Here is a 25182-nt window from a genome sequence, read left to right as displayed (position 1 = left end):
AAGATACCTACCCTCCAGGGATTCTGCAGGGATTAGAGGAGGCTCTTCACATAATGTACTTTCCAAATTGGGACAATGTTTATAGCAAAATGGAAAGCTAGACATAATTGAGCTGTGACAAATGGAATGACATACATTGAGAATGACCCAGACAAACTGGCACACATGGTCATTCTAATGAAAGGTGATGTCAATGGTCTTAAAAACAAGGTTAAGAAAAATTGGCACCAGGTTTATTAGAGCACCTTGGTCACAGAAATATGTGAGAAGTTTCCAAATAACCACATCTAAAAAGTGTTAAAGAAATTGACTAAATAAATATCACTGCAACTTCCTTTTTCCTGGATCTGGCCAAACATGCATTTGTTCTCAAACGAAATAAATGAACTTCTGTTTTAAACTAGGTCAGATTAGTAGTAATGATTCTACTTTCCCTCATCTTTCCAAAAAAAAAAAAAATCTGAAAAGTGCACAGAAAAGTAAAATATTTTTTTTTTTTTAAAAAAGTAAAACACACAACAACCAAAAACTAAGTGTGGAGAGAAATACGGTTCTGGAAAAGGGAGGGCATATCCCTTACTCTTAAGAATAATATGACACTAAGGAGAAAAATTGGCATTCCATGGGTCTATCTTGAAAAGTAAAAACTGGCCCAATTAATAAAAAAGAAAAAACTGCCCCTCACACCTATTCCCGTATATAGTTCCATCAAAACTGCTGCTATTAATGGCGCCATTAGCCTCCATACTATTACATTCAATGCTGATTCTCAGGCCTCATCTTATTTATCAACATACTGGGGCTGCCAAAAAACATGTATACAAGTGGACACTTTGGTCAACATTGCTCAGGCAGTAGTTTGCCTTAATCAGAAGTGTCTGGACGCTGATGTTAACCACTTTGTGCACCTCTTGTCATTGCAGAAGTCAAAGGTGACTTGTATTCATCTTTTGTTATTGGTATATATTGAGTATTACAATTTTAATACAGTTTTCCTTTCTTAAAATGTGCACACATTGTTTTGGCACCCTCTGTATTTTGATTCCGAGCGTACTTCTTAGAAATATTTCTTAACTTGGCTTCCTAGAGTATAAGCACAAAGAGTTTTCTTCCTACCTCAAAAACTGCCTTCACTCAATCTCCTCTCACTGATGTCTAAATTTAGCATAGCCTAAGGTTCGATCTCTATTTCCATTTGTAAAGGTCAAAATCTTAGACTTCTTAACTCTCTCTCTCTCTTTCTCAAACCCCACATTCAATCCATCAGAAAATCCTGTTGGCTCTAATCTTAAAACATCCAGAAAGCAACTGAACTAGAATCTTATGATGACTAACCATAGAGCTGGGAGGACAATGGGTGGAGCTGGGCCCATTGTTAACTCTCTAGTTCTGACTTCCTTTTAAAATTTTATGGTAACTTCTGGGGGAGGGATCCATTTATATAGAGGCCATCTTGGGAAAGCTGGGCTCTTTTCTTTTTGCACACGTGCAGTCGGTTGGAGGTCTGGCCAGAGGTGCACGTTCTCACACTGCTGGGGTAGTTTCGTTTCTTGTTTCTTTTTCTCGAATAAGCCCTCTTTTTGGTGAATTACCTGGAGAGTTATTTTGATCTGTCGACATCCCTGATGATATCTTAATACAGCAGACAGTCACAAAAGAGGTCAGCTCAACTCTCCAATAACCTCACTTCACTCTGAGTAAAAGCCCAAGTTCTAACCATGACCCCACCAGACCTTAACCTCTCTGATCTCTTCTCCTGCTACTATTGAACACATCTTCATTTCTCAGCTCCAGCCACACTCTTTGTTGTTCTCCAACACTCCAGGCATGCTCCTGCCTGAAATGCTGAAATGCCCTTACCTCCCATATCCATGAAAGAAATTCCTCTCTGACTTTAGATCGTTACTTAAATGTCCCTTTTCAGCTAGGACTTCTAGTTATCTACACACATACACACAAACACACACTCCCTAGCCTTCATTCCTCTTTTATTTTTGTCTTTGGAATTTATCAATAACATTCTATATGTTGTATTTTAATCTTATTTCATGTTCATCTTCCCTACTGGAATATAAACTGTATACAGTCTGATATCCTCATGTATTTCTTTCTTCACACTACCACCCGTGCCTAGAATAGTGCCTGGTACACATTAGATACATAATAAGGTGAGGCCTACTGTAGCATAATGTCTCTATATACAATATTATAGTCTCTCCCACCCTACCCACAGTTAAAATGCTTATGAAGGTATAAATGTACGACAAGTCCTGCTAGCTATACATAGAGTGAACACAGAAACAGCCCATGAGGTCAGGTCCTGCCAGCTTAGTAAAGCTGGAGCAAAAAGAAGTCTTCTAGAAACTGCAGAATAGTTGAGGAGTTGGGCACATTCAACAGGACTTTTATGATTTCCTGGCAACAATAATAAACAATTACCTAATAGAAAACAAATAGTTGTCGCAAATGTATAGTGCATTTGCGACAACATGGATGGATCATAAGAGTATTATGCTAAGGGAAATATGTCAGAAAAAAGTTGAGAACCATATGATTTCACTGATATGTGGGATATAAAACTGAAAGCAACAAAGGAACAAGACAAACAAATGAAGAAAAAAACTCATAGACACAGACAATAGTTTAGTGGTTACCAGAGGGTAAGGGGGGAGGGAGGTGGTAAGTGAGGGTAAAAGGGAACAAACATATGGTGATGGAAGGAAAACTGACTCTGGGTGGTGAACACACAATGGGATATATAGATGATGTATTACAGAATTGTACACCTGAAACCTATGTAACTTTACTAACCATTGTCATCCCAATAAACTTTAATAAAACAAGAAAATAAATAGTACCATGTAAAATGCATTAAGAAAAACCTAATACATCATCTTCCTTTGGTTAAGGAAAAGAAAAACTGTAAAAAGCAACATGGTGCTTATAACATTTGTTATAGAATAATGAAAAGCTATTATCTTGAAGAAAATGAGAGGAAGTATAAACTCCCCTGAACAAAAAAGAAAGGAATGCTTCTTGACTAAGGTACTAACCAGGATTCCTTGGACTCAGTAGCAGATAAACAAGTACTCCCACTGGGCTAGTAGAGAGTATGACATTTTAAAGTATGCTAAGTAAGTTGTTCCTGCATTTTCAGACTGTGCAAAATCTTTGGCTATCCTGACATGTTGGAATGTTCTGTTATCACTGGAGAATAAGTGTAACAATACTTTATTGGTTTCAGCAATGTGGGGCTATTTTTCAAATATTACAGCATCTTCAGTCTTGCTTCCTCTTTTATGGCTCTGATTCATTCTCATTCATATTCTCTCTCTCTCACTCTGTCTCTCTCTCTCTCTCTCTCTCTCACACACACACACACACACACACACACACACACATCCTCCCTCTCCCTCTCCCTCTCTCTCCCACACCCCCAATTTACATTTATATTTATTAGCTTTTCCCCTTGTTTTCACGGCCAAGTGTATCATTTGAATTCTCTTCAACCATGGCATCCATTTTCTTCTATATATTCCACCCTCAACGTTAGTCTAAACATCTAGAATCAGATTTCAGATCTCACTAGTATACAGAAAGTTATTTCATGAAAGGCACCAATTTTCTTCTTGCCAGGTACAATGCTTCCTACAGCATTAAATACCGATAACTAAAACTACCTATTTGAAATCATCTTGTTCATGAAAACACCTCTCTGCCTTAGAAATTAGGATCTTTCACTGATCTTCCTTCCTCAGGAAACTCATCCAGCTTTTCTGTGTGCGTGTCTGTTTCCCTATTCATCTGTTTACTGTATATGTATGTGTGGGCATACATGCACATAAACAATATTTTTAATCTTAAAATTATTTATATTTTATAATAGAACATATAGTTTTGAAATTATTTTTCTTAACATGGAGAATAATACTTTACTCAATATATATTCAACATGTGATTATATGTTTAGAAGCTACTACTCAGATTCTGAAGTATCTAGTAAACGTAATTTCAGTAAAAAATATAGGAGCTAAAAAAAAAAGGCATCAGTGAACCATTCCATAAGAAATACATTGTTAATTTTAAAATATATTATGCTCATGGAAATTCTTAGAGATCATCGGGAAATTATGAATTTTAAAATGTATAACTTCAAGTGCAAAATAAAAGGCAATTGAGTTGTATAATCATATAAAGAAAAAAGAACCAATTAAAATAACTTTTAAGCAAAGTATACAGAAAAGAGAAGTTTATTAATTCTTTAACAAGTTGATTAAAAATACTCTATGACCTCTCTTCCTCCTTCATTGGCATCTCTTAAAAGCCTCTTCCTTTCATGACATCTTCTCTAATTAATATGAAAGAAAGTTCCAGATTCCCCAGAGTCCTACCCTAACTTTAGAAGCAATTAATTTTCTATTCACTTAACATTCTATAATTAAGTTTTGCCCTTTGACAGAAAAAGTAATTTATTCACTCAAATGTTTATTCAGAAGTCATTAAATCCTTCATATTGGTAGCAGAGCTTGACTTAAAATGTGCCTGCAGAACTGAAAACTAATCACTTATTCACACAGTCAAACATTAATTGTGTTAAGAACCAGGCACTAGATTAGGTACTGGGATACCAAAACCAAACTTAGCCAAAGCAAAACAAACAAAAAACAATACCAAAACAAATTGAGTTCCAGTCCCTAATTTCTAGAAACCAAGAATCGAATCAGTATAACAATGGGCGGAAATCAGTTTGGATACGTAAACAGGAAGCAGACCATGGGAATCACCATGAAGGCAACATGGAGACGCCGACTTTGTCAGTATCTTCCAACTAAAAGCCACCAAGAACAGGCCTGGGGATTAACAGGTTGATTTACTTGCTGCAACGAGAGATGGCATGTAACAGGGAACTATGGGGTTATGTCTCTAAGAGGACGTCAGAGTTCATAGGTATTGAGCTTGTGTAAGGTTATGGGGATGGTCAAAGAAACAGGACTTTGCCTTTAAATAGATGCTGTAGGGAAGTGGGGGCAATTCTATGATTGGGTATCTTAAATTTTTTTCTATCTAGAGGGCATGATGAATGTAGAGAGGATAAAGCCATGATAAGTAAAGATGCATAATCAGTTATATTATTGAAGATGAGGGAGATTTGGTCATTTTGGATAGTTTGGATGTTATTATTTTTGTCTGTATTGAGACATGGTTACAAAGTCGTCCTGTTTTTGTCTTGATCTATCACAATGATGAAGTGGCCACCTGAGGTTGGCATTCTAAGCTGCTGTTTATATTTGACAGCAGACCATCAGAGATAAGTACAGCATCCGGCCACTCCAAGGCCTCACTGAAGCACCAAGTCAGCTCCTGGGTATCAGGAACTCCTATTTTTCTTTCTCAATCGAATATAAACAGAGACATAACAAGATAATACTTACATTGGAGTAAGTTCACTTTGGTAGAAGTGATGCGAAAATCTCTAAAGGAATATAACATTAGTGGCAGGAAAGACCAGCTAAAGATTGTCATCTTAAACATAGGTAAGCCACGATATTAGCTTTAATTAGGGTTGTGGTGATGGGAATAGAGACAATTGGAAAGTTTCAAGAGCTGGTAAGGGAGTGGACTTGTGAATGGTAAGGGGGGACTTGTGGATGGTAGAGATAAATCTAGATGGCCTGGTTAGCTTTTAGGTTTGTAGATTAGGCTGCTGGAAGAGGGAAAAGAAAGAGAAAGATTAAAGGAGGGCAGGGGAAATAATGAGGTGTATTTTAACTTTTTAGGCAAATATTGAATTAAAGGTGCTTATTAGGCAATTAGATATGTTGGCCTGGGCTTTAAGGGTCAGAGATAAGCTAAAAATACATATTTGGGGTCATTCGAATACAGATGCTATTTGAATGGGAAGGAATGAGGATAATTCAGAGAAGAACTGTAGGGAATATCAATAAAAGAAGATATGAGATGGAACAAATGGCCAAAAATGTAAAAAAGGTAACCAGTAGATAAGGGTGTCCCATAAACCGAGGGAAGAAAGAATTTCATGAAGAATAAAGAGGCTAATAGGGTCTAGTGCTGCAGAGAAGTTGAGCAAAATAAGGCACATCAATATTCATGTGTGTGTTTATAGGAAAGGAGGGTTTTCCCAAAGATGAAAAAACAGCCTGTTTAAGGGCTAAAGATAAAGACCCAGAAAACAGGGAGACTGAAGATATGGATGTGTGACTGAATGGAAACAAGTACCTTAGGATACAAACAGTGAAGGTACTGAGAAAACGCATGCATATACACATGTATGCACGCACACAGATTAGCCATACCTAGCCAAAGCACAGTCTCTTCCACCAATGCAGAGGGAAAGAGACTGAGCATAAATACACATAATCTGTGAGATAATATTTGACTTAAAGTAAGAGTGAAAGTCATCTACCATAAATGGGGGAAAAGTTTAGGAGACCCATAAAAACTTGAAATAACTGTTGAGAGAAATTCAGGAGACATTTTATGCAGATGAATGGAAATCTTCTTAAGAAACACTGATTGAGGACATACAAATGGCCAATAGACATATGAAAAAATGCTCAACATCACTAATCATCAGAGAAATGCAAACAAAAACCACAATGAGATATCACCTCACCCCAGGCAGAATGGCTATCATCAACAAGACAAATAGTAACAAGTGTGGGAGAGGCTGTGGAGAAAAAGGTACCCTCATCCACTGTTGGTGGGAATGCAGACTGGTGCAGCCGCTATGGAAGGCAGTATGGAAGGCAGTGTGGAGGTTCCTCAAAAAATTACGAATAGAATTACCATATGACCCAGCAATCCCTCTCCTGGGTATCTACCCAAAGAATTTGAAATCATTTATACATAAAGACAAGTGTGCTCCAATGTTCACTGCAGCTTTGTTTATGGTGGCCAAGACATGGAAACAACCAAAATGTCCTTTGATAGATGATTGGATAAAGAAGATGTGTTATATATACACAATGGAATACTATTCGGCGTTAAGGAAAGATGATATAGGAACATTTGTGACAACATGGATGGATCTTGAGAGTATAATGCTAAGTGAAATAAGTCAGATAGAAAAAGCAGAGAACCATATGATTTCACTGAAATGTGGTATATACAACTGAAAACAACAAAGGAACAAGACAAACAAATGAAGAAACAAAAACTCATAGACACAGACAATAGTTTAGTGGTTACCAGAGGGTAAAGAGGGAGGGAGGTAGTAGACGAGAATAAAAGGGATCAAATATATGGTGATGGAAGGAGAACTGACTCTGGGTAGTGAGCACACAATGTGATATAACGATGATGTATTACAGAATTGTACACCTGAAACCTATGTAACTTTACTAACAATTGTCACCCCAATATATTTTAATTAAAAAAAAGAAAGAAAGAAACCTGATGAATTTGTTAAAGTGTGGTTCAGAAATGCCATAATGTCTGGCAGTGAGACATCTTCAGTATAGTTATGCAAGTGGGTGGTTGAATTGAGGAGATTAGGGAAATGGAAGCTTTTATAGGTAGCAGGACAGTTCACATGGGCTGAGATTATTAAGGATGAAAATACAACTTGGAGGGGAAGACTGTGATCCTGATGCCAAAGTCTCCAATAAGGAAATAATATGATAAAATGGTGAATGATAGATGGCCACTTGGCATGAGATACAACGGAAGTGACATTTTTAGAAAGAGAATGGTATCTTTGGAATTGGCCCTGGGAAATGAGAAAACACAATTCTAAACGAGTGGGTGTGTGAAAGAGTTATTAGCAGAGTTCTTAAGAGTAAAAGTGGTTTCCCTATGTGAATGTAATGAGTACGGAGGACAGAGACTTTGCCTTGGAAGAAGTGTTTTGCAGTGGAGAGAGAGTGTGGAAAGGGACAAAGAACGGGAAGTGAGGCAGAGGAAAGAGTGCAGAACAGCTCAGAGATGAAGAGACAGGAAAGGACAGACCAACACAGATAGCTATATTCTGGGTGGCAAATATAGGTAATAGAAATGTGAAATTCATTGGCGTGCAGATATGTAACAGAACTTGGTTAAAAGTTGATTTGGTGTGGGTGTGAGTAAGTAGAGGTCCCAGTAAGAGCCTAAGGCCTGTTCACCTGCACAGCAGGTAGGAAGGTTTTCAAGAGCACCCTGTACAGGTCGCAGATGCTCACACACCTTGTCATATTACTTTATGGTCAAACAGGTTGTTTCGTTGTTTTCATTACTAACTTGCATTACCACGAGCTCAATTCAAGAAGTAGCTAGACCTGTTTGTAATTCCATTAGAAATTCTGCACGGTGGTGATATTAACAGAATGAGTGAAGGAGCATCTAAAAGTCTGGGAAAGCCCCAGATTATACCTTGTTCGATTCTCAGAACTTTACATACAAACAAATCACCTTGGGCTTTTGTTTAGAAGCAGATTCTGATTCATTCTATTTGGAATCCTACATTACTAACAAGCTCACAGCTGCTGCCAATGTTGGTTGTATAGGGACCACACTCTGAGTAGAAACGTCCCCTAGAACTCAACTTTTAACTCAGTCCATCATGTTAACTGTATGTACAAAGCACATGATTCATAGAGAGGAAAAGATTATGTTAGGTTCAAAAGTATATAAAAATTGAACTGACAACATCCTACGGTTTTCTAATTGGCCAAAAGCACTCGAAAGTAACAAACGGTGAAGGAATACAGTGAACGAAAGAAAAAAGAGAGAGAGAGAGAGAGAGAGAGAGAGAGAGAGAGAGAGAAAGAAAGAGAGAGAGAGACAGAGAGAGAAGGCAATATTTAGCCATTTTTTAATGGATACCTAAAAATGAATTAATACCACTCAAACTCATAAACTAGGCCTCCCAAGTGTTCAAAATAACCTACGTAAACTGAGAGGTGAAGAAGAAAATTGATATACACCTAAACTGCATATCCATCTTCATTATTATGTATGCCTCTCAAGGATTTTTTAATACATATACATTATATTTAGCCTGAAGGAAATGTCTAGGTAAATCACTTCATGTCTTATTTTAGTAGGCAATTAAGAATGATGCTGTTATTTTAGAAAATGAGAGTGGAAGTTGATAAAGGTGACTCACGAGGCATTAGAAAACCACTCATACAATATTGTACATTTTTATTGAGCACTTTCGGTCTGTCATTGCTGACACTATTGATTAAATGTAAATTGATTCTAGGTAACCATAGGATAACAGTAAAAATTTAAATTTATATTCCTTAAATGCTGGGATTCAATTTTCTGGCTTGCTCAAAGCTGTTTTAAGATAACAGACATTGGATGACAAACAGATAAGTAGATTATTCTGATAGATTAAGAAATTTTAAATTAGCTAGTAAAATGTCTGCCCAAAATGATTCATACTTTCGATGGTCAGATGTCACATGAACCTTGAAAGGTATTTACAGGGCATCTTCTCTGTAATTTTCTACTTGGAGATTTCCCTCAAAAATCCGAGCAAAAATGTATCTTAACATAGGTATACTTTGAAATAAGATATTTTGCTAATTTTCTACTATATCTGATATATTCTTCAGTTTAATTTTTAAAAACTAAAGTATTAACTATATAATCATAGTTCCCATTTCTTGAAATTATTTATAACAGTCTATTATGCTGGTAACAGAATGTTGTATGAGCTAATAATAAATTTAAAATAAATTTCCAATTTATAAATAGTAAACTCTGAGAAATGTTGATGAAATTGTCTCTTGTCCTCAAGCAGTCTAAAAAAGCAGATTATTTTCTTCTAGAAGATCTCTTGTTCTCCAAAAGTTTCAACCCCATAGCAAGTATTAACTTGTTTTTGAGGTAGTGTTGTATTTGTAAAAATATAATAGGTTTTGTAATTCATGAAACAGAATACTCAAAAGATAAGGCAGAATTAATCCACACACATAATCTTCCTATTGCTAAATTTATATGACATTCAAATATTTTTTTTTCTTTAGACTGCGATCACTGCAGAGTATTTACTCTGCCTATTAGAAATTATCTTACAAACTAAAGGCACACCTCAGAGATATTGCAGCTTCGGTTCCAGACCACCACAATAAACTACTGCGAGCTGCAATCAAAGCGAGTTGCAATTTTTTCGCTGGTAGGGGAGGGTCTTGTCTTCAGTTTGTAAAAAAACACATCTGTGAAGCGCAACAAAGTGAAGGGCAATAAAACGAGGTACGCCTGTATCGCCAATTACATACCCAAAATGGATGTTTTATAATTGTCGAAGTTGAAAAATCAAAGAACTGATAATGTCCCTGAAGATGGAGAAGCTCTTATTAAATTAATAGAAATCCCTATTACGGAGGACAAAACTATAATGTCTCAGCAGGGAATAAAAACAGCGAAACATCTGTTATCAAAAATAAATATTGAAAAGTCCTGGACTCCTTTTGCTATAATAATGTAACACATAAATATCTAGAGAATGCAAATCTGTTATAATTTATGGCACATATTAATGACTATAAAGGATAACTTTTTGATGACAGTGAACGCATAGACAAGACTCCTAAGTATAGCATTTCTAAGGGTCTATTCTATTCTAGTCTAGTCTACAAGCTTGCTAAGTCCCAGTGTTGAGGAGACAGAACAATATGTGAAGGGAAATCAATGTAAGTTCGTGTTATAAAATTGTTAATTTAGAGCTAAACGATATAAAAGTTAAAGAAGGTTTATGGAAAGCATTCCTGGTCAATCATAACAGAACCAGGAAAGATTCTGCTTGATACCTAAAATATATTTAAAGATATACTTAAAAGTATAATATCATATTGCTTAAATCTTTTCAGCTCTAACAGCATCAGAGAGCATACAGCATAGAGTTTACAAGCAGCAAAACTTAGGAAATTACATAAAAATTAATGCATAACGTACATTGACTTTCTCTTTAAGGTCTGAGAAGTTGCCTTCCTTCCGAAAGATTGCAAATTCAGGACTCTGCAACACGGCTTCTGAACGAGTAATCCAACTGTGAAGTTCAGTTATATCGACATCCAACCTAAGACAGGAAAGAATAAGGGTCATTATTTGTTGATTATCCCTTTCCTCTGTGTTGAAAAAAAAAGTCAGTCTATCCACATTTATCATTCTCCACCTAATCTGAGACTCCTGCCTGATGCTCCTTTTACTCATAATAGCGTGACTATTTCCATAGTGGGTAGGCTCAAAATTTGCAGTCAGCTTTGATCTAGAGTCTTATGATCATAGAGGCCATTTTATTCATCTCAATGTAGCAATCACCTCTACTGAATCCCCTATAAGCTATTACTCAGCCTCTGCTTGAAGGTTTGCACTGGTAGAAAAATTACTACTTCTCAAGATAAACCTTCTTCTTTTTGGAAAGTATTTACAGCAAAGAAGACATTCCTTTTGGTGGGTTCCCACTGAAGCATACCTCTGATAGTCATGCTTTTATATAGTGTCCAACCATACTGACTCTGGATTTGGCCATGTGATTTCCTATGGCAAATGGGATATTAGCAAGTGTAAGGTAGGCAGAAGCTTCATACATACTTGCATCTTGGATCTTATCCTCTTAGAGCACACACTCAGAGAATGCAGCTGTTAAATAAAAATTCCAACGCCCCTTTAAGGAAGCTCAATCTAGCCAATTGGAGAGAACACATGGAAGAGCATGAGGAACCAGACCTTCTGACTCATCTCAAATACTAGCTGAATGCAACCAAATGAGTGCTCCAGCTAACACCCTAGAGCCACAGAACTGCCCCCAAGAGTCCTGCCCACCCTGCAGAATTGTGAGAAATGATAAATAACTATTGTTTTAAGCCAGTAAATTTCGGGGTGTGTTGTTATACTGCAGAAGACATCTCATCAATACCCTGTTAGTCTCAAATACTCTTTTACTGCAGAGATCTATAGAGCTAATGGAAATAAACTATTCACTTTGATCAGGTGATTCGGGTCTAGTTAAAGCAGAAGTTTTGGAGGAGTCATGGAAAGGCTGCAAGGGTGGAGGACATCTATGGATCACTTGAGATTCCAGGCACAATTCTGAGTGTGTGTGCCTTTTTTCTTAAGAACCTCTACATTTTATCTGCATCTATCTGTAAAGAATCTATGAAAAGGGAACTTAGAGATCATCTAATCCAATCATTTATTCATGAATTAAAACAAACAGGCAAACAAATGAAACTGTCCAGAAAAATGACTTCTCAATTTTCATAGGAAATTTGTGAATTAGAACAAAAATACGAATCCAAGATTTAAGACCCCAAGTAACGTACTTTAATCACCATGCTATTTCTTCTTTTCCAATACAATCCTCAAATAGTTTGAATTCGCTCTTTAAATCAGTTAGAAGGTATCTGATACTGAACCTACCCTGCTCCTAGTTACTTCAATGAATAATTCATGGTTTGCCAGTATTTTATTTTCTTTAAAATTTGGCTGGTGAAAGGATCATAATAGTATTTATTATAATCAGGGAAGAGGAGACAATTATCTTCTTGGTCTCCAATAATTTCATTGATGCAACCTATGGATTAAATCAATGTTTTGACTTCCATATTGGACTTTCAACTCACATTGAAGTTAAATTGAGTTAAACCTTCTAGGAATTTATCACATAAATTATCTTTAAGCCAGTTATCCATATCACAAACTTATGAACTGATTTCCTGAACTCAAATTTCAGGGCTTTAAATCATATAAACCTAATAAAAAGTGTCATGTTCGTTGCAAGCTATTGGTTTAAAATGAAACAGATATAGAGCTTCACAGAACATGAAACACTTCCAATATAATATTCTCTTTTTTCATCCTTACAGAAGCATGTGGCAAAAGATATTATCCATCTCTCTGCTCAGGTAAGGAGGTAAGGAGATGGAGGCACAGAGAAATTAATTGATCTCAGACTATTAGAACTGTGGGGAAGGATGTTAATTCATCTTGTTCACTATTATATCCTTCACCTCAAAGAGGATCTGGTTCATAGGAATAAATATTTACTGAGTAAAAAATACCCAACAAGAAATTGAAGGAACACATATCTGATTTCAGAGATTTTTTTGACCTCACATCTTATATAAATGGATGTCAACACTTTCATTTGCATATGGACTATAAATATTTATGGTTTTTCTTTTATTATCCATGGCAACTGCTCTCTTTCTTACATTTTGCTTTCCTGAGAGTTTAATGATTGGGTTTCCTATTTCTTCATTCATAATGTTGATTTTAGAATACAGGCATATCTCGGAGATGTTGTGGGTTCGGTTCCAGACAACCGCAATAAAGCAAGTATTGCAATAAAGGAGTTACAATTCTTTTGCTGGTGGAGGGCCTTGCCTTCAATTTGTAAAACACACAACATCTGTGAAACACAATAAAATGAAGTGCAATAAAACGAGGTATGCCTGCAGAGTCCTGTTGCATACTTCTAAAAACACCTCTTTCCATTTCTCTCCTTTATGTTAACTAATTAAATCAAGCCTTTGATGATGGCCATTTAACCCCCTACGAAATCCAATGCATTTTTTTTTCTGTCACCATGACTTAAGAAAGGCATTTTTGCTTTTCTTTCGGTACAATATAAAAATCCTTGTGCCTCTGCCTGTGGGCGTTCACTTGCCAGTGCACGGGGCGCGTCAGGAGTGCCAAGATGTGTATACCTCAGGAGTGACCCTTTACGAGTGGGAACTGGGAGATGGTGGATAAATATCCCACTTCTGCCATTCAGAGTGCAGCCATGGTGAAGGATGGTACACACAGTGCACCACAGAGTTCCCAGGAGAATTGAACCCCGTTGCCTCCAGCAATAACCAGCTCATGTATCATCCTGTATTGCCTGCCTTCTTTTCCTAACCTCACTTCCCCACTTTGCTTCCCAAATAAACCGCTTGCACCTAAATCTCTGTCTCCAGATTCACTCTTGGGGGAACCCAAACTAAGGCAATGATCAACGGCCTCAAATCAACCCATCATCTTGCCACGTTTAGTTTTTCAACTTGAACTCTGACTCTCCACATAAACTATTTTAAACGTTTTCCAAAATTCTCAAAGCTCTGACCCATCCTCTTTCTCCAGCTATCAACAGATGACATTGTGTTCTAATTTGTAAAGAAAAGTACAATTATCAGACTAGAATTTCTTCCATATCCTATGTCCAAATATCCAATCTTACCTGCAATGTGCCCTTCTCATTCCCTTCTCTTACACTGGAGTGAATTTTCTTTCTTTTACTGAAAGTCAACCCCTCTACCTGTAATTTATACTTTCTTATCTTACTTTTTTTCAGGCATCTATCAATTTTTTGTTATCTTTCTACGGTAAATTAAATCCCTCCCTCTCAACTTAATTCTGCATATAGTAATTTAAGCATATTTTATTGACTCCTTTGTTTTCTTATGTTTGTTCATCTATTTTGTTCTTTGGATTCCACATATAAGTGAGATCATACGGTATTTGTCTTTCTCAGCCTGATTTATTTCACTTAGCAAAATACCCTCTAGATCCATCTATGTTGTCACAAATGGTAACATTTCATTTTTTATGGCCCAGTACTCTTCCATTGTATACATGTACCACCTCTTTATCCAATCATTTATTGATGGGCATTTCAGTTGTTCCCATATCTTGGCTATTGTAAATAATGCTGCAGTGAACACAGGGGTGCATATATCTTTTCAAATTAGTGTTTTGGATTTCTTCCGATAAACACTGAGTGGAATTCCTGGGTCATAAGGTAGTTCTATTTTTTTTTTTAATTTATTGAGGAACCTCCATACTGCTTTCCACAGAGGCTGCACCAATTTGCAGTCCCACCAACAGTGCACGAGCGTTCCGTTTTCTCCACATCCTTGCCAACACTTGCTTGTTGATTTATTGATGATAGCCATTCAGACCGAAGTGAGGTGGTATCTCATTGTAGTTTTTATTTGCTTTTCTCTGATGATTTGTGACACTGAGCATCTTTTCATATGTCTGTTGGCCATGTGTATGTCCTCTTTCGAGAAATGTCTATTCAGGTCGTCTACCCATTTGTTAATTGGATTGTTTGTTCTTTTGGTGTTGAGCTGCATGAGTTTTTTAAAATAAAATTTGGATATAACCCCTTATCAGTTATATCACTGGTGAATATCTTCTCCCATTCAGTAGGGTATCTCTTTGTTTTGTCGATGGCCTCGTTTGCTGTGCAAAAACTTTTTAGTTTAATGTAGTCCACTTACTTTTTCTTTTTGTTCCCTTATCAATAAATATCAGTAAAAATATTACTAAGGGTACTGTCTAAGAGTTTACTGCGTATGTTTTCTTCTAGGAGGTTTATAAGGTTTTGGGGTCTTACATTTAAGTCTTTAATCCATTTTGGGTTTATTTTTGTATATGGTGCAAGATAGTGATCCATAAACTGGACAAATCTTGCAAAACGATTGCCTTTGATGAAGATAAGAGAATGACTAGAAGGAAATATGGGTGTCAAGAGAGGGTTGATTTCAAAAAAGGGGTCGATACAAGAATAAACTCAAAACAGATTAAGGACTTAAATGTAAGACCAGAAACCATAAAACTCCTAGAACATAGGCAGTAAACTCTTTGACATCACTCTTAGTAATGTGTGTGTGTGTGTGTGTGTGTGTGTGTGTGTATATATATATATATGTATATATATATATACACATATATATATACATACATATATATACAGATAGAGATAGAGATGATAGAGATAGAAATAGAGATAGAGATAGAGATAGATATGTCTCCTCTGACAAGGGAAACAAAAGAAAAAAAGCAAATGGGACTACATCAAAGTAAAGAGTTTTTGCACAGCAAAGGAAACCATCAACAAAACGAAAAGAAAACCTAGTGAATGGGAGAAGATATTCATCAATGATACATCCAATAGGGGTTAATATCTAAAAAATATAAGGAACTCATACAACATCAAAAAAGCAAACAATCTGGAACCCTCCCATCTAGTCTATGGACTATGTGATTATGTTACCCTCATTCATAAAAACATTTCAAGACTCTCCGTTTTTCTCAGGATAAAGACCAAAATTTTGACCTGGTCCTATATGATCTGGCCTTGACAAATCTAACCGTATAATCTACTTGGGGATTTATTCAAGCACTTCTAGAAACACTTAAAATTTCTTAGTGAGCCCAGAGCCGTACTTAAGTGCTGTCTCTCCTCCAATGAAGTGATATCCTTTACTGACTCTTATCCACCTATCCACTAGAAGATTTCTATTTTGAAAACTTGGCTTCTCGGTGTAATCCACTTTGGTCAATTTTGTCCCTCTTTTTTTTTTAAATCAGTCTGACTCAATTGCACACCAAATATTCTCTTACTCATAAAAGTGAGATGTGAATATCCACCAGTCACTGGGAAATTCCCCCTTGGTCTCTCTGATCTCACATCCTTTTGGTTCAGACTGTCTCTTGGAAAGACTGCTCACTTCCACCTACAGGTCCATGAAACTGAAGCTTAACTTGAGGTGGTAGGCTAGTATCACAGCTGGGAGAGAACTGCTAAGGCTATGTTGGAGAAAGTTTTCTGCGAGGCCTGGAATTTATATTGCTCCTGTTTGCACACGTGTTATAATGATCCTTTACCACCATCTCCAATTCATTGGTGGGGTAGGGGACAGAGGGGGTGTGTGAAACAAATAAGCTTTAAACAGAGGTTATTTATCCCATTGGAAGGCAAATAATTTTCATTAAAAAAAATCATGTACTTTGATATCTGTCTTCCTGTAAAAATGTGAAACTGTATGTTTCCTTTTAAAAGTGACATATCTTCCTTCATTTCTGCCACAAAATGTATACTAAGTGCTTACAATATGACAGACACAGCATTAAACTGGATAGACAACAGAAATGAAAATGCATGTGTCCACATTATCAAGGAATTTGGTTTAGTGAATCATCCATTTCACAAATAAAATGGTTTAGTCATAGAACTGGGCTCAGCTCATACTGTAAGTTTTTTTTTTTTTTGGCTAATCAAAAAAACACCTCTTTAATGAAGTAGGATTAAATCAGCTTCTAGACTACAGGCTCTGCCAAGTAAATTGGTTATCTCCACACAATGAAGGCTTTGTGGAGTGAACACCATGGTAACCGTCTGTCTGCTGCTCAGTCTGTGAAGAGTTTAAGAAAGGCCTGGGCACCAGCTGCCGTGTAGTTCTAATAATTAAGATCAATTCAGGCAACAGGATGGGAAATTCCACAAAGAGGTCTTTCCTCATTCGATTATTAGTTTTGGTCTGATTTTGTAAATTTCTAAAGAAATTGCACAAGGTGTTTGAACTTCCCTTTCACATAAAAATCCCTTTGGAAAGTGATTATACTCCTGTTTTGATTTACAGATTTTTCTAAAAGGGATTTAAAATTTTTCTAGGGCACTCATGAGTGGAGTGCTTTGGCTAGGGAAAACAATATCTATTCGTCGGCACGTGGGTTAATAAGTTATACTTTCTGAAATGGAATGAAACAAAATATCAATGAGTATGTACGAATCTCAGCTGTTAGATGCTGTTTTACTCCTTTCTTTCATCATTGTGACAGTTTGATTCCTTTGGAAATAGGTGGAGCCTAAACCCAATTCTTACATGATTTAAGCTCTGAGCTATTCCTCACCTAATCTTATTTTGGCATCTTTTTTTTCCCTGTAGTTTCCATGGGGGCTTTTTGATTCAACCACATCTATGATTTCATTACTAATTTATTTTTCTGTCCCAATGTATTATACAGTGAGCCTACATTCCAACATCTAACATTCAATACCATCCCTTAGCAGTTCTAGGAGTTAACAGTCAGCTGCTAGTATTGTTTCTCCTCCAGCATCTTGACAGTAGGTGTCCCCACCTCCTTGGGCCAGCAACAGGGATGGAAGGGTGCAGGGGAAGTGAAGCAGAAACAGAGTTTCAAAAGGCCACCCATGCAGTCTCACTGAGTGCCAATGGCCCACATTCAACGCTTAGTCTCAGTGGCATTTCCACTGCTTTTAGCAAAATGAACAAGGTCTCCTTCTTGGCTTCCACTCAAACCCTGGCTTTCAAGTAACAATTGCTCATTTATTTTATTCCTTATCAATTTGGCAGCTATTACATCATCACTTTCCTTGGTTTGCCCCCTAGTTTTTACATTTTCACTGCTGTTGAATGTTTTTTTCAGATATCTTTGCTAACATATATGGTAAATGAACAGATTTTCCTGACTGAAATCTATACATGTTTATAAAGTGAGTGCTATCTACTCTCCCCAGAGTTTTGCCAGGCGTATTTTCTACCTTGCTTTGTACTACGTAAAGCTGTGTATTTAATCATCAACTGAAGATATCATACAATTGTTAATTCAGTTACTGTCTTGAAAACCCTTGAGAAAAACACTGAAGAATAATTTTCCATATCACATTAAATCTTAGACTCTATGCGTGCATTTTTCTTTCTGCACAAAACCACTCGCTTCTACTAATTCTTTTTATTTTCACTTTTAAAACTCACAAAACCATTGTTAATGGCCTGAGATATAGTAAGTCGCTCATCCTGGGCCTCTACACACTCAGAATCAGCCCATTACTCATCTGACTCTCATAACACACTTCACTCTGTACTTAATGTACTTCTCCATGTTATTACAGACAGACTCTATCCCTTAAATCCAGTCTAATTTCATCCAAGTAAAATCCTCTTCATCTACTAAGAAAATTGACTTCTCATTCTCTATTCACAAAATGATTTTTTTCTCCTGTAATTACTGATGAATATTCTGTCCTATATTTTTCAAGTAGATCCTAAAATCCCATCTTTGTTATTATTTATGATTAGCAGTGAAGTGACAATTTTCTCTCCTTTACAGAGGCACTCATCAAGAACCCCTAAAACCAAAATGTGTGAAGCCCTACAGAACAGACCATCGTGTCCTTGGATTTTTAGTTTTTAGGTTTTTTTTTTTTTTTTTTTTTTTGAAAAGGGTTTATTACCAAACCAAGGTCATTTTCCAAAGAGCTCTTCCATTTCTTGGAGCTTTCAAAATATCAAAAAGTATTCAGAAGATCAATGTTTTTCCTCAGGATTATGCTGTATAAATAGATTCTCCTTCATCCAGTTGAGTTTTCCATAAAGATGATGCAAATTAGATCAATTACACACCCTTGTGGTCAAAATCGGGAGATTATCTGTGTATGTGTGTATAAACACTGTTAAGTAAATTAAAAGAAAAAACACAGAAACACATCCAAAAAAACAGAAATACTTACATCTAAAGAAGTTGTCGATTTTGAATTCTCCATAGTATAACATACAGATCTCGAGCTATATGATAACAGTGCTAATTATGTCAGAAGAGCCTCTTAATTGGCACTGTGTTCTGTTAATTTTCTGCAGAGTGACTGCTATAGAAAGTATTAAACTAACACATTTACATAAACTTTAATTCAGTCACTTGCAATACACCATTTGGAACTCATCATTACCAAATGTGTAAACGTTGAAAGGGGAAATCCTCCAAGCTCTCAGACGTAACTGATTTGATTAGTGAGCTAGGTAATGAATGTCCATTTTACATCTTTAAATATCTTTGTACATAGAATTTCATAAAAACTTATGAGCCTCACCTTTAGAAACCTGAAAGTCAAGTGTTGATACTTACAAAATAGGTGAAGGCTTACAGGATCCTACGCCTCTAGTCCTAGACCAGGTGACTTAACAAACCAACTTTTATGTGCATTTTAATTAGCTAGAACACATGTTTTCATGTTAATGGAAACAAAACTGGAATTCTTTTTCATTGTTATTACAATATGAAAGACATATTTTCGGAGGTGAGCTTAAGATTTCAAAATTGTGTTCATCGTATTGTTAATAATCATCTTTGTTCTTCAGGGTTCTAGAAAATGAGATTTTAATTCTGTACTGGCATATGGGTACTCTCCTGATCCTGGACTATCTGAGGAACTCATATGTATCTTTCAAGACTCAGTTCAAGACATGTAACTTCCGTGGAGGTTTTCTCCTTCAACTTTTCCCTCCTTTTCCTTTTTTGACCTTCCTTCTGGGGAAACTGATCCCTCCCACCTGTATGTTTCCACATGTTAGTTGCTTCTAAAAACTACACAAATAGACTACAAATTAAATTTGAATCACAGAAGGCTTATCAAATATCAAATGAAATTCGATATAAAACCTGTCAGTGCTGATTCGGGTAATCAAAATGGCGGCGTAAGGTGAGCCTCTGTAAAGCTCCCCTGGAATTTACAACTAATCGGACAATAATAACTCCACAAAGGACTCCTTGCACAGCAGACAGGCAAGACGAAGAGGCCCACTACTGAATTCACCTCCAGGTGGGTGAATTGCATGAGCAGAGGAGGAGGGAGAGGAGAAGTGCGGGGACGGAGCCGTGCGGGCGCAGGACGCAGACCTAGCTCCGTGCTCCGAGCTCACTGCATCCCGGAACTACCGCAGCTGCGGGAGAAGGAAGGACTCAGACTACTAGGGCTCCGCTTACGGCCCACAGGGCTGAGGGGGCAGCATATAACACGGCTGAACCCAATGCTCCCGGCAGCAAAGACTGAGGGAAGAAGGCTGAAAACGGTGGTTTAAGCCCTCACTGCCAAGCGGAGAACGGAAACCTTAGGCACTGAGACTAGCTGCCCCCTCCCTACTCTCCCAGAGCTCGCCCCACCCCCAGTTCTAGAAGAGGAACACTAGCAGTGTCAGATCAAAAGGACAGGATATTTCCTGTTCTGAGAACTGTAGACCGCAGACTCAGATTCGCAGCTCAACTAGTTCCGGCAAAGGGGTGGGAGCTGTGGAAGCAGGACCAGCTGTGGTGATGGTTGTCGCCATTGCTCTGGGCCACCTCTCACAACTCACTGCACCCCTGGGCCCACCTATCTGGGCGGATCCCTGCAGGAGTAAACAGCACTGCTGAAACATATGGGCTCTGAATCGGGTGCAGAAAGAGCTTTGGAACTTCGAAAGCTCTCCGCACCCCCAAAGGGACATGGCGCCCTATGACCCAGGTGAACTGTTAACAGAGGAGAGGCCTGTCTCCCAGGGAATCCCCCCATTGTGTGAGAAGCTGCAATAGTGCAGAGAAAACATAGCACTACTGTGTCGAAAGAAAAAAAAAGCTGCAGTCGGAGAGAAAATAAAACATTCTACCAACAAGTATTGGAAAACAAAAGAAAGACCTCTTCCTATCAACCTGTTGCAGAAGCCACTCCTGTAGATGTCTAGGAAGAGAAATAATAAATCAGTAATTGCCATAAATAACCAAGGCAACAAGACAGCTCAGAAAGAAAGTGAAAAGTCTCCAGAAAAGGAACTTAAAGATATGGAAATATGTGACTTAAATGATAGAGAATTCAAGATTGCAGTTCTGAAAAACCTCAAAGAGATGCAAGAAAACACAGAAAGGCAATTTAATGAACTCAGAAACGCAATCGAAGAACAACATGAGCATTTTACAAAAGAGACTGAAATTTTTAAAAAGAACCAAATGGAATTTCTGGAGATTAAGAACTCAATAGAAGAAATTAAGAATGAAATAACCAGCTTAGGTAGTAGACTTGACCAGATGGAGGAAAGAATCAGTGACATCGAAGATAGAAACCTGGAAATGACACAGATGGAAGAAGAAAGAGACTTGAGACTTAAAAGAAATTAAAGAACTCTACAAGAACTTTCTGACTCTATCAGAAAGAGCAATATGAGAATAATGGGCATACCAGAAGGAAAAGAAAGAGAGAAGGGAACAGAGAATATATTCAAACAAATTGTCAATGAGAACTTCCCAAATTTGTGGACAGAAATGGATCCTCGAATCCAAGAAGCAAATAGAACACCTAATTACCTCAATCCCAACAGGCCTTCTCCAAGGCACATTGTATTGAAGCTGTCTAAAATTAACACCAAGAAAGAATCCTCAAGGCAGGCAGGGAAAAGAAGATGGTAACCTACAAAGGAAAGCCCATTAGATCATCATCAGATTTTTCAGCAGAAACTCTATAAGCCAGGAGGGAGTGGAACCAAATATTCCAACTACTGAAAGAGAGAAATCATGAGCCAAGAATAATATATCCAGCAAAGATATCCTTTAGATATGAAGGAGGAATAAAGACCTTTCCAGACATACAGAAGCTGAGGGAATTTTCTAATATACGACCGGCACTACAAGAAATACTAAAGGAGGCTATTCGACCACCATCAACAGCGACAATTTGTGGCAACCGAAACAAAAAAAGGGGGGAGAGTAAAGGCCTGAACAGGAATATGGGAATGGAGAAAGTATGCGTGCTTAAGAAAATGAAATACTCTAAATATCAAACTTTCTTTTACATAATCTTAAGGGTAACCACTCAAAAACAATCCAGAACTGAAATATATACTGTAATAAAAGAAGAAACAGAGGGAAACATCGTAGAATACCACCACACAGAAATAATAGACAACAACAAAAAGGCAAAGAAACAATGGAGACACAGCCTTACCAGAAAACTAAAGACAGAATGACAGGAAATCGTCACATATCAATAATCACCCTAAATGTAAATGGACTGAACTCACCAATAAAAAGGCACAGAGTAGCAGATTGGATAAAAAAACTAAACCCAACAATATGCTTTCTCCAAGAGACACATCTTAGCTACAAGGACAAGCATAGACTCAAAGTGAAAGGGTGGAAATTGACACTCCAAGCAAATGATACCCAGAGAAAATCAGGTGTAGCCATAATGATATCAGATGAAACAGACTTCAGGGTGAAAAAGATAACAAGAGACAAAGATGGACATTTCATAATGGTAAAGGGGACTATACAACAAGAAGACATAACAGTCATCAATATTTATGCCCCCAATCAGGGAGCACCAAAATATACCAAGGAACTACTAACAGAACTAAAGGGAGAAATTGACCAAAACACAATTATAATAGGGGACTTAAACACATCATTGACAGCTATGGATAGATCATCGAAACAGAAAATAAATAACGAAATAGCAGCCCTAAATGACACATTGGATGAAATGGACATCATTGACATATATAGAGCACTTCATTATAAAACATCAGACTATACATTCTATTCAAGTGTATGTGGAACATTCTCAAGGATAGACCATATATTGGTGCATAAAAGCAGCCTCAGCAAATTTAAGAAGATTGAAATCACAGCAAGCATATTCTCTGATCACAAGGCTTTGAAATTGGATATCAACTGTGAAAAGAAAGCAGGAAAAAACACAAATACATGGAGATTAAACAACATACTTTTAAAGAACGACTGGGTCAAAGTAGAAATTAGAGGAGAGATCAAAAGATACACAGAAACAAATGACAATGAAAATACATCCTACCAAAATTTTTGGGATGCCGCGAAAGCAGTTTTAAGAGGGAAATTTATATCATTACAGGCCTCTCTCAAGAAACAAGAAAAATCCCAGATTAATAACCTAATTTTACACCTTAAAGAACTAGAAAAAGAAGAACAAGTGAAACCCAAGGTCAGCAGAAGAAAGGAAATAACAAAAATCAGAGCAGAGCTCAATGAAATAGAGAACAAAAGGACAATAGAAAAAATTAATGTGACAAAGAGCTGGTTCTGTGAAAAGATTAATAAAATCGACAAACCCTTGGCTAGACTCACTAAGATAAAAAGAGAGAAGACACTAATTAACAAAATCAGAAATGAAAAAGGGGAAGTTATCACGGACACCACAGAAATACAAAGGATCATGCAAGAACACTATGAAGGACTATATGCCACCAAATTCGATAACCTAAAAGAAATGGACAAGTTCTTAGAAACATATATTCTTCCAAGGCTGAACCATGAAGAACTGAAAAATCTAAACAGACCGATCACCAGTAAAGAAATTGAATCAGTCATCCAAAACCTTCCCCAAAGCAAAAGTCTGGGACCAGATGGCTTCACTAGTGAATTCTACCAAACCTTCAAAGAGGATCTAATACCAATCCTGCTCAAACTCTTCCAAAAAATTGAAGAAGTTTCAGTACTCCCTAACTCATTTTATGAGGCCAACATTACCCTGATATCAAATCCTGGTAAGGACAACACAAAAAAAGAAAACTACAGACCTATATCTCTGATGAATGCTGATGCAAAAATCCTAAACAAAATTTTAGCAAATCGAGTACAACAATGCATTAAAAAGATTATTCATCGTGACCAAGTGGGGTTAACCCCTGGGGTACAAGGATGGTTCAACATCCGCAAATCCATCAATGTGATACATCACATAAACAAAATAAAGGACAAAAATCATATGATTATATCAATTGACGCAGAAAAAGCATTTGACAAGATACAACATCCATTTATGATAAAAACACTTAATAAAATTGGTATAGAAGTAAATACCTTAACATAATAAAGGCCATCTATGACAAGCCCTCAGCTAATCTCATAATTAATGGTGAAAAACTGAAGCCCTTAGCTCTACGTTCAGAAACACGACAGGGCTGTCCCCTATCACCTCTGCTTTTCAACATAGTGTTGGAAGTCCTTGCCAGAGCAATCAGGCAAGAGAAAGAAATAAAAGGCATCCAAATTGGGAATGAAGAAGTTAAAATATCACTCTTTGCAGATGACATGATGCTATATATAGAAAACCCTGAAGAATCCACCAAAAAGCTGTTAGAAACAATCAACGAATACAGTCAAGTTGCTGGCTACAAAATCAACGTACAAAAGTCCATTGCATTCCTATATACTAACAATGAAATCTCAGAAAAAGAAATACAAAAAACAATTCCCTTTGCAATCGCAGCAAAAAGAATAAAATATCTAGGAATAAACTTAACCAACGATGTGAAGGATTTATATGCTGAAAACTATAAGACATTTTTGAAAGAAATTGAAGAAGACACAAAGAAATGGAAAGACATTCCATGCTCATGGATTGGAAGAATCAACATAGTTAAAATAGCCATATTACCCAAAGCAATATACAGATTTAATGCAATCCCCATCAAAATCCCAATGGCATTTTTTAAAGAAATAGAACAAAAAATCATCAGATTTGTTTGGAACCGCAAAAGACCCCAAATAGCCAATGAAATCTTAAGAGAAAAGAACAATGCTGGAGGTATCACAGTGCCCGACTTTAGCTTGTATTACAGGGCTACAGTAATCAAAACAGCATGGTATTGGCAGAAAAAC

The 25182-nt window shown here is 37.0% G+C and overlaps 1 protein-coding gene across 1 annotated transcript in view; it reads right to left on the bottom strand.

Annotated features, from left to right (window-relative positions):
• The window catches only part of DMD (dystrophin), a 2022175-nt gene that overhangs the window by 1361458 nt on the left and 635535 nt on the right, over positions 1-25182 (bottom strand). The window contains exon 18 of the mRNA XM_081043053.1: positions 10903-11026. Within this exon, the coding sequence (XP_080899179.1) occupies positions 10903-11026 (124 nt within the window). The remainder of the gene's footprint in view (positions 1-10902; positions 11027-25182) is intronic.

The sequence above is a fragment of the Rhinolophus hipposideros genome (genome assembly GCF_964194185.1).
Source record: "Rhinolophus hipposideros genome assembly, chromosome: X".
Lineage (NCBI taxonomy): Eukaryota > Metazoa > Chordata > Mammalia > Chiroptera > Rhinolophidae > Rhinolophus > Rhinolophus hipposideros.
The sequence above is the reverse complement of the archived record's forward strand: the minus strand, read 5'-3'. Positions and strand labels throughout refer to the sequence as shown.